Source organism: Mus caroli, chromosome 16 (assembly GCF_900094665.2).
Source record: "Mus caroli chromosome 16, CAROLI_EIJ_v1.1, whole genome shotgun sequence".
NCBI classification, from domain to species: Eukaryota; Metazoa; Chordata; class Mammalia; order Rodentia; family Muridae; genus Mus; species Mus caroli.
This window is the reverse complement of record NC_034585.1, coordinates 52368068-52385283: the sequence shown is the minus strand read 5'-3', so window position 1 is coordinate 52385283 and position 17216 is coordinate 52368068. Positions and strand designations below refer to the sequence as shown.

Below are 17216 nucleotides of genomic sequence, written 5' to 3'. Positions count from 1 at the left end.
GCCATCTCGCCAGCCCCCTTAAGTACATTTTTTAAAAATTAGGTATTTTCTTCATTTACATTTCCAGTGCTATCCCAAAAGTCTCCCATACCCTCCCCCCCCACTCCCCTACCCACCCACTCCCACTATTTGGGCCTGGCGTTCCCCTTTACTGGGGCATATAAAGTTTACAAGTCCAATGGGCCTCTCTTTCCAGTGATGGCCAACTAGGCCATCTTTTGATACATATGCAGCTAGAGTCAACATTTTTAATGATACATAGGAAAAAGTTTTTGAAAGTCAAGAGATCTGGATTCTATCGACTGTTTCTGCCACCCAGGAACTATGTAACTTTGGATGTTAATAATCATTGTTCAGCTGGGCAGTGGTGGCACATGCCTTTAATTCCAGCACTTGGGAGGCAGAGGCAGGCAGATTTCTGAGTTTGAGGCCAGCCTGGTCTACAGAATGAGTTCCAGGACAGCCAGGACTATATAGAGAAACCTTGTCTCGAAAAAACCAAAAAAGAAAAAAAAAACCAAACTTCCTTGCTCTCTGTTATTTTCTGATGAGGTGACGAGGGCATTATATTAAGTTTAAGTATAGTAATTACAGTAATAGTTGCCTTTACTGAGCACCTACCTTATGCTCTGTATGTTTCTAAGCTTCTTGTCTGTAGAAAGCTCGTGTCAGCCTGTGAAGTAGGTGTAGTTATTATGCAGGAAGAAGACTGAAGCCCAGAGACCTTAATAACCTATCCCAGTTCATACATCTAAGAGGTTGCAGAGCCTAAAACTTAAAAGAAAATTAAGTTCATTCTTGGAGAATTTCATACAACTTAGAGCATATTTTGATCATATTCATCTCCCACTCTTTCCCTAACTCTTGTCACTTCCATACCCATCACCCTACCAAACTTGATGTTGTCTCTCTATTTCTTTTTAAAAATAACCAACTGAGTCTAATTTATGTTGTCCATGTATTCTTGGGTGTAGGGCTGTCCACTGGTTTGTGGTTGACTCACTAGGGGTCACACTCTTCCTTTTTCTTTTTTTTTAAAGATTTATTTATTATTATATATAAGTACACTGTAGCTGTCTTCAGACACACCTGAAGAGGACGTCAGATCTCATTACAGATGGTTGTGAGCCACCATGTGGTTGTTGGGTCCTACGGAAGAGCAGTCAGTGCTCTTTAACCGCTGAGCCATCTCTCCAGCCCCAAGGGCCATTCTTAAGGAAAACTGACTCTCCCTTTCTCAGAAGCCATTAACTGTCTGTCCATAGGTGCCCAGGGGTGGGGCTTGGAACCTCTTCTCCCTCTATGCTAAGTGTTAACTGGCTTGCACTTGAGCGGTTCTTGTACAGATAGCCATAGCTGCTGTGTGTTCGTGGGTGCAGTAGCCCCGTAATGCCTAGAAGATGCTCCTTTGCTCTGGTCCTTCCCGACCACAGAGCCAGGATTTAACAGGCTGTTTGACTTCATTCAGATTTTGTAAATTCTCCCCAGTAACAGATGACACTGAACTCTCTTTGGGTTGTAGATGTTTTCGATGTTAGGAATTGCTTGGTAGCCCTGAAAGTTTGTAACATGGCTGTCTTCTAAATGTTGCTCTCCGTTCCTCCCTTCTCCATCAGCTCTGCTGCTGTGCTTCTGCTGACAAGAGGGAGCAGAGGCTGCAAAGACTTAGGGAACGGTTTTATCAGTTGATTTGAAGTGCACTGAGGGGGCTGGAGAGATGGCTGGGGGTTAAGAGCACTGACTGCTCTTTCAGAGGTCGGGAGTTTAAATCCCAGCAACCATATGGTGGCTCACAACCATCTGTAACAAGATCTGACGCCCTCTTCTGGAGTGTCTGAAAAGTGTACTTACATATAATAACTAACTAAATGAAGTGCACTGAGTAACGCGATGCTTTTCTTGTAATAGACTATGGAGCAAGTCAATAGCTGTACGGCTCTTCAGCACCTTGACTTATCAGACAATAACATACCCCAGATAGGTGATGTGTCGAAACTGGTATCTCTGAAGGTAAGTGGGGTTTCTGTAACTTCTTAAAAATGATCACAAATCGAAGAAATTCCTCAAAATACCATCTCCTTGTGTGTGTGTGTGTGTATCTATTTATGTGTTTATTTTTTTTATTCTCAAAGATGCTGTTTTCAGTACTAAGTATAACTTAATTAACAAAATTAATTTCACTTAATACATGGAGGATGGAGAAATGGCTCAAAGGTTAAGAGCACTGGCTGCTGTTCCAGAGGACCTGGGTTTGATTCCAGTACCATATTGTGGCTAACAAATATCTGTAATCTTGGTTCCAGGACGTGTAATTCCCTCTTCTGACCTCCACAGGCACCAGGCACACACATGATGGGTACACCAACATACATGTAGGCAGAACACCTACATACATAAAATATATAAATAATAAAATCTAAACCAAAATCATAGTATTGAGTTTTTTCTGTATTTTTGCTTAATTGAATGTTATTAGCACAAGATAGACCCTTCAAATCTTAGAAGTGGAGTCTGAAGCTCTATTTTCCCTACATCTTGAGCAGAAATCATTTTATAGCAACAATAATTTTAAACAATTTGATGTAACCAGCTGTCCCAATAAATGCTAAGAAAATTCAAAAAGAGGATTGGATATTTTGTTCATTTTTCCTTTTGTTAATCCTTTTTCCCCGTGGAATGGTGTGCCTGCATGCGTGCGTGTTGTGGATGTGTGTGTGGTGGATATGGGTGTGGTGGATATGGGTGTGGTGGATATGGGTGTGGTGGATGTGGGTGTGGTCCATGGTGATGGGTTAGATGGAGACGCCCGTGTAGAACAGGATGCTGGGTGCCTTCCTCTATCCCTCTCTACCTTCTTGCTTTGAAATAGTCTCTCACTGAACTGGAAGCTCACTTTTTTAGCTGTTGACTGGCCAGCAATCCACTTATTTTTGCCCCCCAGTACAGGTATGAGCCACCATGCCCAGCTTTTTACGTGGGTGCTGGGGATTCAACAACGGGTCCTCTTGGTTGTAGAGCAAACACTCTTATCTAGTGGGCTATCCCTCCAGACAGCTAGCTATCATTCATTTATTTATATACTTTTTCAAGGCAGGGTTTCTTTGGGTAGCTCTGGCTATTCTAGAACTTGCTCTGTAGACCAGGCTGGCCTCAAACTCTGGGATCACATTAATCACAAGTGCTGAGATTAAAGATGTGCGCCACTATTGGCTAGCTTCCAGCCCTTATTTTGATATGTTGTTTTGTTTGTTTGTTCTTCTCCTCCCCCTCTTCCTTCTTCTTCCTCTTCCTCTTCCCTCTCCTCCTTCCTCCTCTTCTTCATTTTTCCTCCTCCTTCTCCTTCTTCTCCTTCCTCCTCCTTCCCCCTCTTCTTCCCTCCTTTTCCTTCCTCCCCCTCCTTCCCCTCCTCCCCCTCCTCCCCCTTTCCCTCCTCCCCATCTTTTTCCTTCCTCTCCCTCCTCCCCCTCCTTTCCCTCCTCCCCCTCTTCTTCCTCTCTCTCCTCCCCCTCATCCTCCTCCCTAACTTCCTTTATAGATCAGGCTAGCCTTGGACTCAGAGATCAGCCTGCCCCATGGGTGCTGGGACTAAAGGCATGTGCCACCAGCTACTCTTTATTTTGATATTTTAAAAGGAAAGGAATAGCTGTGTTGGAAATTGCTTTGAATATTAACTTAAATTGTAAAACATGCTAGCACATTACAGCAGAGCTAAATACATCAGCCACATGTTCTTGGGTAAGTTATAGGTCCTGTTGGGCCAGAGACCACTTAGGTGCCTTCTAAGTGTTAATCTTTGATTTATGTGAGCTGAGAAGTATAACACAACAGACCTCTTTATTCTTGCAGGTGCCGTTTTGGCATTGTCAAGTTAATTTATTTATGATTTGTTGATTTGTAATTTTTTTTTCTTTCAAGACCTTGCTTTTACATGGAAACATCATCACTTCTCTTAGAATGGCACCTGCTTATCTACCCAGAAATCTTTCTATATTGTCTTTGGCAGAAAATGAAATCCGAGACTTAAATGAGGTAAAATTTACAGCTATTCGGTGGGACTCAGGAAGAAGTCAAGGAGCCCGTGGGATCTAGGAAGGGGGAAGGGCAGCAGAGGCAGGGGAGGGTCTCGAGCTCACTTGTAGGCTGGGGCCGTCTTGGGAGGACACGCTGCTATGGTGAAACACATGGCTCTGGAGTGTCCTTGTTTTCCTTTCTACTTTTCCTTACCCTGGCAGGTCATCAGGCCGAGTTTCAGTGGTAATGCTGCAGTTACGCTGGTGCTTGGCAGGAGAGAGACATCTACTTTATAGGGTCAACAAGGCAACCTGCCCACCTTTCCCTGGCTGCTAGTATGTTTTCAAATAGGGCTTTCTCAAGCTTGGTGAAGTCTTGCATGTCTGTAACATCAGCAGTTGGTAAATAGAGGCAGGAAGATTAGAAGCTAAAGGTCAGCTTGGGCTAAACGAGATCCTGTCACAAAAAAAGCCAATACGGTTTTCATAACTAGGAATAGTGTTATACTTTCCTGTTGCTCAGCAAGGACAAATGGCCAGGGCTTCAGAGTTTTAGATGTCAGTGACTAAGAGTAGAGTATGGCTTGATGCTCTTTAAAACAAGAGGGAAATTGTGATATTCTCGAATGCTGCCAAAGTTATGTAGTCATCGGATCCCTGTGCTTGACACTGGACATTCATTTTGCTCAACAATGGTGTCTTTTGTTGCAGATCTCGTTTTTGGCCTCTTTAAGTGAACTGGAGCAGTTGTCAATCATGAACAACCCTTGTGTGATGGCAACCCCGTCCATTCCAGGGTTTGACTATCGGCCGTTCATCGTCAGCTGGTGTCTAAACCTCAGAGTACTTGATGGATACGTGATTTCTCAGAAGGAAAGGTAGATAGCATAATCTGTTTAACATGGTACCAACCAAGAGACTTTGGAAAAGAATAGTTCTAGAATTTCTAGTTTACTACAGATTGTTGATATTTTGATTTTTTTTTTATTACTTTGAGACAGAGTCTCTGTGTAGCCCTGGCTGTACTGGAACTTGCTCTGTAGACCAGACCAGGCTGGCCTTCAACATAGAGATCAGCCTGCCTCTGTCTCCCAAGTGCTGCAATCGAAGGTGTGTACCACCACCATCTGGCTAACCAGTTAGTTAGAGTGTGTTTAGAAATTAAAAATGCTGGTGTCATTGTAGCCCAGAGTGTTTGCTGGCTATTTAGGATTATCCTTCCTTTCCTAGAAAGGACAGAAAATAGGCTGGGAACCAGGTGTGGTGGCACATACCAGTAATCCTAGTACTTAAGAAATAGAGGCAGAAGAATTAGGTGGTCATTGTCACCCTAGGATACACTGTTGGTTCTAGAACAGCCTGGGCTACGTAAGACTAACTTAGGGCTAGGGAATACAACTCATTTGATAAGAGTGTTTGCCTACCATGCTTGAGGTTCTTGCTCTCTAAGCATGAGGACCTGAGCATGAATGCACATAGAAACTGGATATATCAAAATATCATTAAATATCGTTAAAGATGAACCCACATAAAAAGCCCAGTATAGCTTCTCATATTGTAACCCCAGCATGGGGAACAGGGTGGTAAAAATGGGTGGATTACTGGCTAGCAAGCTTCTATTTCATTGTGATAATATTTGAAAGCCCTGGTTTTTCATAAAACTGGCCATGGTGGTACATGCCTGTGATTCCAACACGGAGGAGATGGAAGCATGAAGATCAGAAATTCAAAACCATGCTCAACTACATATACATTGTTTCAACTCTGTATGAAAGAAAGGGGGTGGGGTGGGGAATGGAGAGATGGTTCAGTAGATATGAGCACTGGCTGTCCTTACTGGGTTCCATTCCCTGTGTCCACAGAGTAGCTCACAACCAGCTGTGACTCCAGTACTGTGGGATCCGTTTTAGTATCTTAGAATACCAAGCAAGTTGGTGTCTCAACACTTGGAAGCCTGAGGCAGGGAAGGCTAGTTTTAGCTATGGAGCAAGTTCAGGGCCAGTCCTGGCTATTTGAGACTTCATCTCCAAAAGCAACAACAAAATGAAACAAAAGCACCAGTCTATTCTATAGGTTGGCTATGCTGACTGAGTAGTTCTCAGACAGTTTCTTGTGTGTTTGGCATCTTCTCCCTTTTATCAATGTTTACATAGGTGGTTGGATATGAAGATGTGATCAGATTCAGTTTTGCGGTTTTATTTATTTATTTATTTATTTAGAGACAAGATCTCTCTACATAGTCCTGGCTGTCCTGGAACTTACTATGTAGACCTGGAACTCAGAGATCTGTTTTCCTTTGCCTCCCAAATACTGGGATTAAAGGCTTGTGCCACTGTGGCCAGATATTTTTGAGGTCTTAAAGGGAAGACTACCTTGTAGACACTACTAGATTGTACTGAGTCTGGAATGTCTATCTTACTGGTAACTATAAACGATCCAGGACCCAAACCATTCATTCATTAAGGATTACAAAATGGTGAAATTCTGTCACTGTTGTTAGTTACATCATGAGCAATGTGTTTAGTGAGGAAATAAAGCATTAACTATATTTAATTCCCAATACTCAACAGTTTTAAAAAATGACCAATTATGTGTTTTAAAACTTCCATTAAGAGCTTATGGATTGCTTCTGTTTGACCAAGTAAATGGAGAGAACACTCATTGCTTCTTTGAAAATAATTTAAAAATATTTGGAACCAAATGAGAACATAAGAGGAAGGGAAGTTAGTTAGGAATATAGATCAGAAAGCAGGGATTGTACCTTGTTTGTAATCCTGCTGAGGAGGTGGAGATGGGCATACGGCTGGAGCTTGCTGGCCAACCGTCCTAGCAAAAAGGTGAGCTTCGAGAGAGACCTTGTCTCAAAAAATAAAGTGTAGCCATAGAAGAAGATACCCAACTACAGTCTCTGCCTCTACTATACATACACAAGAGTATTCATGCACGTGTGGGAATACACACACACACACACACACACACACACACACACACGCGTCATCTCTCAAAATTAACTTAAAATAAGTAATACTTGAGTTGATTTTTTAAAAGATTTTTAAATTTATTTTATATATGTGAGTACACTGTAGCTGTCTTCAGACACACCAGAAGAGGGCATCAGATCCCATTACTGATGGTTGTGAGCCACTATGTGGTTGTTGAGAATCGAACTCAGGATCTCTGGAAGAGCAGTCGGTGCTCTTAACTGCTGAGCCATCTCTCCAGCCCTGAGTTTTTTTTTTTTTTTTTTTTTTTTTTTTTTGGTTTTTCGAGACAGGGTTTCTCTGTATAGCCCTGGCTGTCCTGGCACTCACTTTGTAGACCAGGCTGGCCTCGAACTCAGAAATCCGCCTGCCTCTGCCTCCCGAGTGCTGGGATTAAAGGCGTGCGCCACCACGCCCGGCTCAGCCCTGAGTTTTTTTTTTTTTTTTTTTTTTTTTTTTTTTTTTTTTTTTTTTTTTTTTTAGTGAAAAATATCTATTGGTTTTTATTAAGTAAATGCTAAAGGAAGATCACTGTTGCTTAGCAATGTCTCTGACCCCTGTGCTGTCTCCTCCTCCTCCTCCTCCTCAGTCTGAAGGCTGAATGGCTCTATAGTCAAGGCAAGGGGAGATCGTATCGGCCTGGTCAGCACATCCAGCTTGTCCAGTACCTGGCTACAGTCTGTCCTCTTATTTCTGCACTGGGTCTTCAAACTGCAGAGGATGCCAAACTCGAGAAGATTCTGAGCAAACAGAGGTAAGCCCGTTTGTTTGTGGCAGCTGAGAGCTTTGGAGGTGACTTCCCTGTAGCAGAGGACACACATCTGGATGCGGGCCTCGTGTCACTGCAGAGAAGCTAAGTTACACAGTGTGGCTTGTTCCTTGGCAGTTGCTTTACCAAACAATGATGGAAGAATGGGTTATTTGTCAACACCAAATATAGCCTTGGTAGATTTGCCTTGCATGTGTGAGGCCCTAGATTTGAGCCTTAACACCTGAAGAAAAGTACTTGGCCTTTTAATGTAGGCCTCATGTACATATGAAGTGCTAATATTAACAAACATGGCCACAAGTGTTTAGTAATCACTTCCCTTGTTGGAGATCCCATCTTTCAATATTTTTGCATATGAAATTGTGTTCATATAAGGTGGGTGAACAATTAAGTGTATAGATTAAGATAGAGTCTTTTCATGTAAGCTAGATTGGCCTCCGACTCATTATGTAGAGAAGGTGACTTGGAACGGCTGAATGTGCTGTCTGCACTTCCACAGTGCTGGCTTTACAGGCATGGTCACCGTCCCCATTTTTGTTTAACAATTAAAAAAAAATTGAACCTTTTTTCCACAAAGTGTTCAAAGGAGACTATTGTTCGCCAATGGCTAAAGATACCCCTGGTAAACTTAAGTTTCTGTTACCATTGTTATCTTAGTAGCAGGAAAAAGCTTAGTTTGTGTTAGATGGCAGCAGCAGCACTATTATTGGATTTTAGGTTTCACCAGAGGCAGCTGATGAGCCAGAGCCAAGATGAAGAGTTGTCTCCTCTTGCTGCTGTGGAGACAAGGGTGCACCGTGCGCCTGAGTGCTCAAGCCCCGGGCAAGACTTCCAGGAAAGTGGTAAGGAGGCTGGGTTTCTACCCAGAGCCTAAGAACAACTTGCTCCACTACGTCTCTGCAGTCCATTTGACTTGCTGGGTCATAAAACATTAGTCAGTTTCTGGCAAGGTCTCTCTATGTAGCTGTGACTGGGCTGAAACGCACTGTGTAGCCTCAGGCTAGGCTCAGACTTGCTTCATATCCTCCTGATTTGATTCCTTCCTTCCTTCCTTCCTTCCTTCCTTCCTTCCTTCCTTCCTTCCTTCTTTCTTTCTTTCTTTCTTTCTTTCTTTCTTTCTTTCTTTCTTTCTTTCTTTCTTTCTTTTACTGTATGTATGTATGTATGTATGTATGTATGAATGTGAGAGTGTTTGTATGTGTATCACATGCATACAGGAGTCAGAAGAGGGTATCAGATCCCCTGGAACTGTAGTCACAGACAGTTGTGAACCATCGTGTAGGTACTGGGACCTGAACCCTGGACCCTCTGCAAGTGCTGCAAGCAGCAAGTGCTCTAAACCACTGAGCCATCTCCCCAGCCCCTCTCTTCCTCTTAAATGCTGAGATATAGCAGACCTGCGCCACTAAGCCTAGTTGAAAATGATGTATTTTTGTAATATTCTGTTACTTTAACTTTAGTGATCATTTGATACTGATTTGTATATAACACACATATATACATATATGTGTGAGTACACACACATATATATATTTTATATATGTATACATTTTTCATTTATGTGCATACAGATATGTGTATATGGACATTATATTGCTAATTACATTTTTAAAAGATTTATTCATGTAATTTATGTATATGAATGTTTTATGTACATCATTATCTGCACAGCAGAAGATGGCATCAAATTATTAAAGATAGCTGTAAGCCGCCATGTGGTTCTGAGAATTGAACTCAGGACCTCTGGAAGAGGAGCAAGTGCTCTTAACCATTGAGCCATCTCTGCAACCCCACTATAATTAAATAAAAACCAAACCCTATTATCCTGTATGTGGCGTGTAGGTGGGTATGTGTGCCGTGAAGAATGTGTGGAGGACAGGGTATCTCTATGGAGTGGTTTTCTTTTTACCTTATGTGGGCTTAGGTGATTGAACTCTGGTCTCTAGGCTTGTGCAGTAAGTACCACTGAGCCCATATTCCTAATTTGTGTTTGTGTGTGTGTTACTGGGGATTGAGCCTAAGATCTTAGGCATGTTAGGCAAGTCTTCTATGCTTGAATCATAACCCCAGCCTCATATCTCTGATTTTTAAAACTGTTTATTGTAGGGCTGGAGATAGGACTCAGTAGTTAAGAGTCCCTTCTGGGCAACACAGTAGAGCTTGTCCTGGAGATGTGGGTGTGGGAAAGCCTGCCTAAGGGCATGAGAGTAGGGGAGCTGAGGCCACTCCTCGCCTGGGCTAAGTGGGAGAACTGGTCCTACTGATGTGTGCCCTGGAGAGCTGTAGGCTGAGCAACTCAGCTTCTCTCCAGAGCCAGGTCCAGGGCTCCGAGTCGGCCCACTCCAGCATCCACCTCATCTGTCAACTGCTGGAGTGCATGAAGGGGCCAGTCCTGTAGATATGAAGCTTTGTGATCTCCATGGCACAGGACAGCAGTGGGGATGTCTGGGAGGATCCAGTATTGATAGTGTAGCAGAAGTCAGAGGCCTTGGACCAGACCAATGCCTCACTGCAATGAAGATTTGCAAATAAAGCTATTTGGGCAAAAGGACATACTGTGTGACATACTGTGACACACTGAGATGTTTTGTTTATTTTTATTTTTTGAGTTTTTGTTTTCTTTTAGGGGAGGATTACAAGGATGGAGGGTAGATTGGAGGGACAGGGAGCCGAATGGGATTGGGGAGCATGATGTGAAATTCACGAAGAGTCAATAAAAATTTTTAATTAAAAAAAAAAATAAGAGTGCCTTCTGGTCTTCCAGAGGACTAAAGTTCAGCACCCAAAGTTCATCAGATTGCTCACAGCCAACTGTAACTCTAGTTATCTAGTTATAAAGAATCCAATACACTCTTCTGGGGCCACTTGCACACACACACAAACACACACACACACACAAACACACACACACACAAACACACACACACACAAACACACAAACACACACACACACTAAAAAGAAAGAAAAAAAAACACTTTATGGACAGTTTTCTTTGCACAGACATAGTAATGCTGGCCTTGACTTCAGGAAAGTCCTCTTGCCTCAGCTTCCCAAGTGGGACTGTAGGCATGAACTGCCACCACTCCTACTGTAAAAAAATCATTTTCCTGTCAGTGTTTCTCTCTCCCTCCCCCACACTCTCCATTTTTCCAAGACAGGGTTTCTCTGTGTAGCCCTGGCTGTCCTAGAACTTGCTCTGTAGACCAGGCTGGCCTCAAACTTAGAGATCTACTGCTTCTGTCTCTCAAAATGCTGGGATTAAAGGCGTGCCCCTTCCCACCCTTTAATCTGTAATTATTATTTTTTAACTTAAAAAATTCATTTAACTTCTTTATGTGTATCTTGTCTGCTTATATGTCCATGTGTATAAGCATTTCTCGTGCCTGCTGAGGCCAGAAGAGGGAATCAGATTCTCTGAAACTGGAGTATAGTCAGTTGTGAGCCTCCATGTGGGTGCTGGGAATTGAACCCAGGACCTCTGTAAGAACAGTCAATCCTCTTAACCACTGAGCCATCTCTCCAGCGACAAGAAATTAATTTTCTTAAAAATGTTGGTTTGGGGCTGGTGAGATGGCTCAGTGGGTAAGAGCACCCGACAGCTCTTAGCTCTTCCAAAGGTCCGGAGTTCAAATCCCAGCAACCACATGGTGGCTCACAACCATCCGGAATGATCTGACGCGTCTGGTGTGTCTGAAGACAGCGACAGTGTACTTACATATAATAAATAAATAAATCTAAAAAAAAAAAATGTTGGTTTGACATCTTAGTCATGTTTGAGGAAACGGTTTTTATTGTACTTTACTATATTTTAGGGATTAAATGTCATTAAAAGTCTACAACTAAGGGCTTAGGGAGATGGCTCAGCAGATAAAATGTTTTAAGTATACAATTAAGAAGGCTCTTCGAATACTTGGTGATTTCAACAACGATTCCCTTGAATCTTCTAGAACCTGTCCTGCAAATCAACTCTTGGGTTGGTATCAGCAGTAATGATGGTCAGTTATACGCTGTTAAGAATAACTTCCCAGCTGCTGCACACGCTGCAAGATATTCTCGGAATGACCTTCACCTGGAAGACATACAGACAGATGAGGACAAACTAAACTGTAGTCTGCTCTCTTCGGAGTCCACTTTTATGCCAGTTGCTTCGGGACTGTCTCCAGTATCTCCCACTGTTGAGCTGAGGCTACAGGGCATTAACTTGGGCCTAGAGGATGACGATGGTGCAGATGAGTTCACAAAAGGGCTGGAAAACCAGGACTTGGATAAGGACAAGGAAAAGTCTTTATGGGATATGAGTGAGAGTTGTGTTGAAATGCTGAAACGTAAGATCAGTACAGAAGTAAATGAGGAAACTGGGCTGCTGCCTTGTCCCAAGTCAGTGATCATCAGTGCTATCTTGAAGGAGGATGCCCACAGTCTTACATCTCTCCCTGAGTCAGCTGGACACAGTGCGTCTCACTCGGAACCAAACAGTGAAGAAGCCATGTCTCCTGCCACTTCAGAGAAATTTCCCTGTAGAATTTTGACCCAGAGGCCTGTTGCTTTGGGACAAGATAAAGTCACTCTTCAGAAACTGAATGCAGCTGCCACTAAGCTTCAGGCCTGTTGGAGAGGCTTTTACACCAGGAACTACAATCAGCAAGCCAAAGGGGTGCGCTATGAAATCCGGCTACGCAGAATGCAGGAGCACATTGTCTGCCTAACAGATGAAGTGCGGAGGTAGGCTGTGCTGTTCTGTTGGCTTGGGGTGGCAGGTTCTGAAGTTGTTTTAGAGCTGTGTTGCAGCCACTGCTGCTGTACCTCATCTCCTGTGATGCACTGAAAGCATTTTGAGAGTACAGAGCATCATATGCATCTCCCTTCCCAGCATGGCAATTAGTGTATAGCCAAAGTATATAAGTGTAATATCACAAAAGATACTGAGTGACTACATCTGTGATTCTCAACACAGAAGCAGATACTGTAGAAAAACTGGACAAGGGGCAAAAGGAAACCCACATAGAACCAGGTAGTTGACATAAGAGCTAAAGAAAAATACCAGGCATCCAAAGGGACTGAAATTCTGGGGCAAAGGCAGTTCCAGGACATACTTGATTGCCTCACTGCCAGCCTGTGACATTTAGGGGTTCATTAATACTCCAACTTGTGATGTTTATTGTGGGCTGCTTAGGAGAAAGTAGCAAAGCAGCCTGAGAAGGAACAGCCGAGAGAGTTTATTATATTCAGTTGCAGTGGGGCAAAATATTTCAGGAGAAGTGAGAGGTGCTTCTTGCAGGGTAGAGAAAGCGATGCTAGATTTAGCCAGTGGTTGTTATTGGTGACTGTAGGTGGTGACCTTCAAGACCGTCCTCAGGTTCCATAATTTGCTAAATGAACTTACAGAACGCATTAATTGCTCTGTTCCCAGTTACTTTATTTTAGCAGACACATACAGTTTAAACTAGGGAAAATCACAGAGGAGACTGGTGCGGCCTCCAGGTGCCGTCTTCCAGTTACCTCCTTCCCATCACTGTGATGTGTGATGGCGCCAACCAGAGGTGCTTCCCTGAGCATTTCAGGCATGGTCTTTATTGGGGTTGGTTATTTAAGAATTGTGTGCTCATGTGACTGATTTTTTCAGATTTCTCGTTCCCTGGAGGTAAACTGGTACATGTGTGTGAGGGCCCCAGGGGAGTGAAATGGGTGTTCACTAGGAATCACATTGTTAGCGTAAGTCTGGTGCAACTCAATACCTCAGGTGTACAGAGTCTCTTCTGGTAAATACTTCAAGGCTTGGAGGTTGCTGTCCTCCCTGTTCTGTATCCAGAACATGCAGGGCACAAACATCCTACATCCCAGTTGTTACGGGTTACTCTTCACTGCGCAGTAAGTTTCCCGAGAGTGGCTTTAATGGTGTGGGGGGATGAAAGCCAGTTTCAAGTTGCAAAAGAACTCAACCAGGACAAGAAGTTAGGTTGAAGAGTCACTTGGAAATAGCAGAGAGGAGCGGTTGGATGATCCTGCTGTATAAAAGAAAAAAAGGCTTCTGCTTCAGAGAGCTACAATGTTTGCACAAATGGGTCTGTTTTGGCTAAGGAAAAGTTCAAAGAAAGATAGTCTATAAGGGAGTTTGCCGCTTACAATTCAGGGCTGTCAGATGACACAATCGAATGTCTTGGAGAGTCTAGAGAAAGTGTCTAATGGTGTTGGAAGTTCTGAGAAAGGATAAGGTATAGCTCAGGGGTAGAGTCTCTGTCTAGCATGTACAGAATCCTGGTTTCTAGTTCTAGTCCTGCAAAAATTAAAAAGCAAACACAAAACAAGCTTCAGGATAAAGTAGGGTGATATTCAGAATGGTAACGGGCAGCTAAGAAAGCCTTTGCCTTGGAATAGGCCTAAGAATGGAGATGCCATCAGTGATCTCGGAGGTTTATGAGAGTAAAGAGTAGATAGAAGAAGGCTGTGATACCGGAGTGTCAGGAACGGGGCAAATAGAAAGTGATGGCTGCTGCGTTAGTTCTGCTGATGCCTTAGGAGAGAGAACCTTGCTCATCTGGGATCCTGAGTATTGAGGTGTGATCATTAACTGGAAGCTTTGACTAACCAGTCTTTCCTATGCCTCCCATTAACTTGTGTTTGGCTGGGAATTGAAGGGCAGATAAAGAGATGTTTAATACATAGGCGTATGTACACACACACACACACACACACACACACTCATGCACACACTCATTTTTTTTTTTTTTTAAAGATTTATTTATTTATTATATGTAAGTATACTGTAGCTGTCTTCAGACACTCCAGAAGAGGGCGCCAGATCTCGTTACGGATGGTTGTGAGCCACCATGTGGTTGCTGGGATTTGAACTCTGGACCTTTGGAAGAGCAGTCGGGTGCTCTTACCCACTGAGCCATCTCACCAGCCCCCATACACACACTCATACACACACTCATACAAACATTTCTCCCATCGGCAATACTTTATACAATGAATACATGAATTTCAATTTCAGATACATCTTATTTGGCTTCTGTTTTGAAGCATGGTTTTAAATAAAAGTGGAAACAGTTGTTATTAGGATATTAATCTCTTTCTAATGCATTTGTTCAGTAGTTTTAACAGGACATTTAAATCAAAGTGCTCTTCCTTATGAATCTTTTGAATCACTGTAGGTTGAGAAAAGAAAGAGATGAAGAACGTGTGAAGACTTTTGTGCAAGAAGAGGCTGTCAGGTTCCTTTGGAACGAGGTAAACCCCTACTGATAATTCCTCTAGTATCTGTGAACAGAGAAAATTTCTAGCCAGTGAGACCAAAGTTATTTTTTTTTTAACTTCTTATTGATTCTTTGTTAGTCTCACATATACCCCACTCCCACTCATCTCGTCCCCTCAGATCTGCCTGTGGTCCTTTGAAAATAAAAAATGCACAAACAACAACGACAAAACAAAACAACAAACCAAAACAACAAACCAAAACAAAGCATAGAAAACATCTTGTGGGGCTGGAGAGATGGCTCAGTGGACTGCTTTTCTGAAGGTCCTGAGTTCAAATCCCAGCAACCACATGGTGGCTCACAACCACTCGTAATGAGATCTAATGCCCTCTTCTGGTGTGTCTGAAGGCAGCTGCAGTGTACTTACATATAATAATAAATAAATCTTTAAAAAAAAGAAAAAGAAAAAAGAAAACATTTTGTGGAAGCTGTAGTGTGTCACAGTGTGTCCCACTGTGTGTCCCTTCTCTCCATACATCGTCACTTGCAAATGTTCACTGCAGTGCACCATTAGTCTGGTTTGAGGTCTTTGGCTTCTGGGATACCATCAATATTGTCCTCACCAGGACTCCTCTTGGATTATTTATGTCCTGGGGATCTTGCAGCTTTGGATTAATAGGACTGGCCCTTTCGTGTGCCCCAACGTTCTCAGATGATGAAGATTTTGGAGTAGGCCAACTCAAAGCCCCGGATCTGGGCCTGGGTGGTAGCTGCCTGGCTCTCCTTTGGCCATGCCACCAGGGTTATTCTGCTGCACTGCTTTATCCAGGCCACCCATCAGCAGGAGGCAGGGTCTGCTCTCCTGTTCTCATGTCCTCTGGCTAGCTCACTGGTACTCACGCCTCCACAGCCAGCTCCACTGGTACAGGGCACACTCTCCCGAGTGCTGCAGCAAGGCCTGGGTCGCTCTCCTGCACTCTTGCCCTGGGGTAGGGGTGGGTCGCCTGGGCCTCCTCCACCAGGGCCAGCACTACTGTGCTGCCCAGGTGAGATACAGGGCCTGCTCTGCTCTCCTGAGTGCTGCAACCGTGCTCCAGCCAGTGAGGGGCTGGGTCAGCTCACCCTCTGTTGTGACCGTCTGTGTCGAGGGGTGAGGAGGCTGGAGGCCAGAGGGCATCATACCTACACCATCTCAAGACAGATGAGGGGTGGGGCAAGCTCTCCCTGTCTTTGTCCTCGGGGCCAGAGTCCTTGTTCAGTAATTCAGGACAGAGATTTGGAGTCAGCAAAAAGACTCTGACCACTGGTTGACCGTCAAGCAATTGGCCCCGAATAGCTCCATTATATAATTTACTTATACAGAAATTTAGAGCATTCAAACATGCAGTTTCAGATTTTTCTTTAATCATTATCCAAAAATCTCAACAAGTATTTATTAAAATTCATTTTAAGTTCCCCTTATTTCCTTGTGGTCAGTAGCCTTTTACCATAGCTAAGCAGTATAGTATTATAATCCAAATGATTATGTCATGGTCAAGCACCTGAATATTGTAAGCCAAATGATTTAAATATTGTATTGCAAGCCAAATAGTTATATCCAGGCAGGCACATCCAGTGTGAATTGTGCACAGGCTGGCAGCAGACATGCAGTTTCAAAGTAAAAGACAATTAGAATCCAAGCTTTTTTTTTTTTTTTTTTTTTTTTTTTTTTTTTTTTTTTTTTTTAACCCTTCAGCTCTTGGGTATTTTTTTTTTTTTTTTTTTTTTTTTTTTTTAAGATTATTTTCTTCATATGAGTATACTGTTGCTGTCTTCAGATACACCAGAAGAGGACATCGGATCCCATTGCAGATGACTGTGAGCCACCATGTGGTTGCTGGGAATTGAACTCAGGACCTCTGGAAGAGCAGTCAGTGCTCTTTACCGCTGAGCCATCTCTCCAGCCCCCGAATCCAAACTTTTAACAGAAGTATAACCTCTCTATTTTCTGATTCAACATGCTCACAATGGATTTTAAGTTGTCTTTATGCCATAATCTGTCAACTTTTATAGGATTGTCCTTCATATAAAACTTTTCCATAAAGAGTAGAAACTAAGAATTAACACTTTGCCATCGACTTTTACTGTTCCCCTCACCTAAGGCAAAGACAAATCTATCCAACTTATGTTTCTTTTAAGAGCACAGAAAATTTTACTTACTAACTTGTCCTGAGAATGCACTAACTTGTCCTGAGAATGCACTAACTTGTCCTGAGAATG

General features: G+C 43.0%; 1 protein-coding gene across 5 annotated transcripts in view; it reads left to right on the top strand.

The window, feature by feature from the left end:
• Positions 1-17216, top strand: part of Cep97 (centrosomal protein 97) — a 45033-nt gene that overhangs the window by 7973 nt on the left and 19844 nt on the right. For 2 of the 5 annotated variants that reach the window (XM_029470551.1, XM_021184899.2), the window contains exons 4-10: positions 1909-2010; positions 3916-4029; positions 4722-4888; positions 7581-7745; positions 8478-8602; positions 11709-12483; positions 14916-14991. In XM_029470551.1, the coding sequence (XP_029326411.1) occupies positions 1909-2010; positions 3916-4029; positions 4722-4888; positions 7581-7745; positions 8478-8602; positions 11709-12483; positions 14916-14991 (1524 nt within the window). Of the gene's footprint in view, positions 1-1908; positions 2011-2132; positions 2623-3915; positions 4030-4721; positions 4889-7580; positions 7746-8477; positions 8603-11708; positions 12484-14915; positions 14992-17216 lie in introns of those variants that run through there. The other 3 variants (XM_029470552.1, XM_021184901.2, XM_021184900.2) reach the window with 3 other exon arrangements.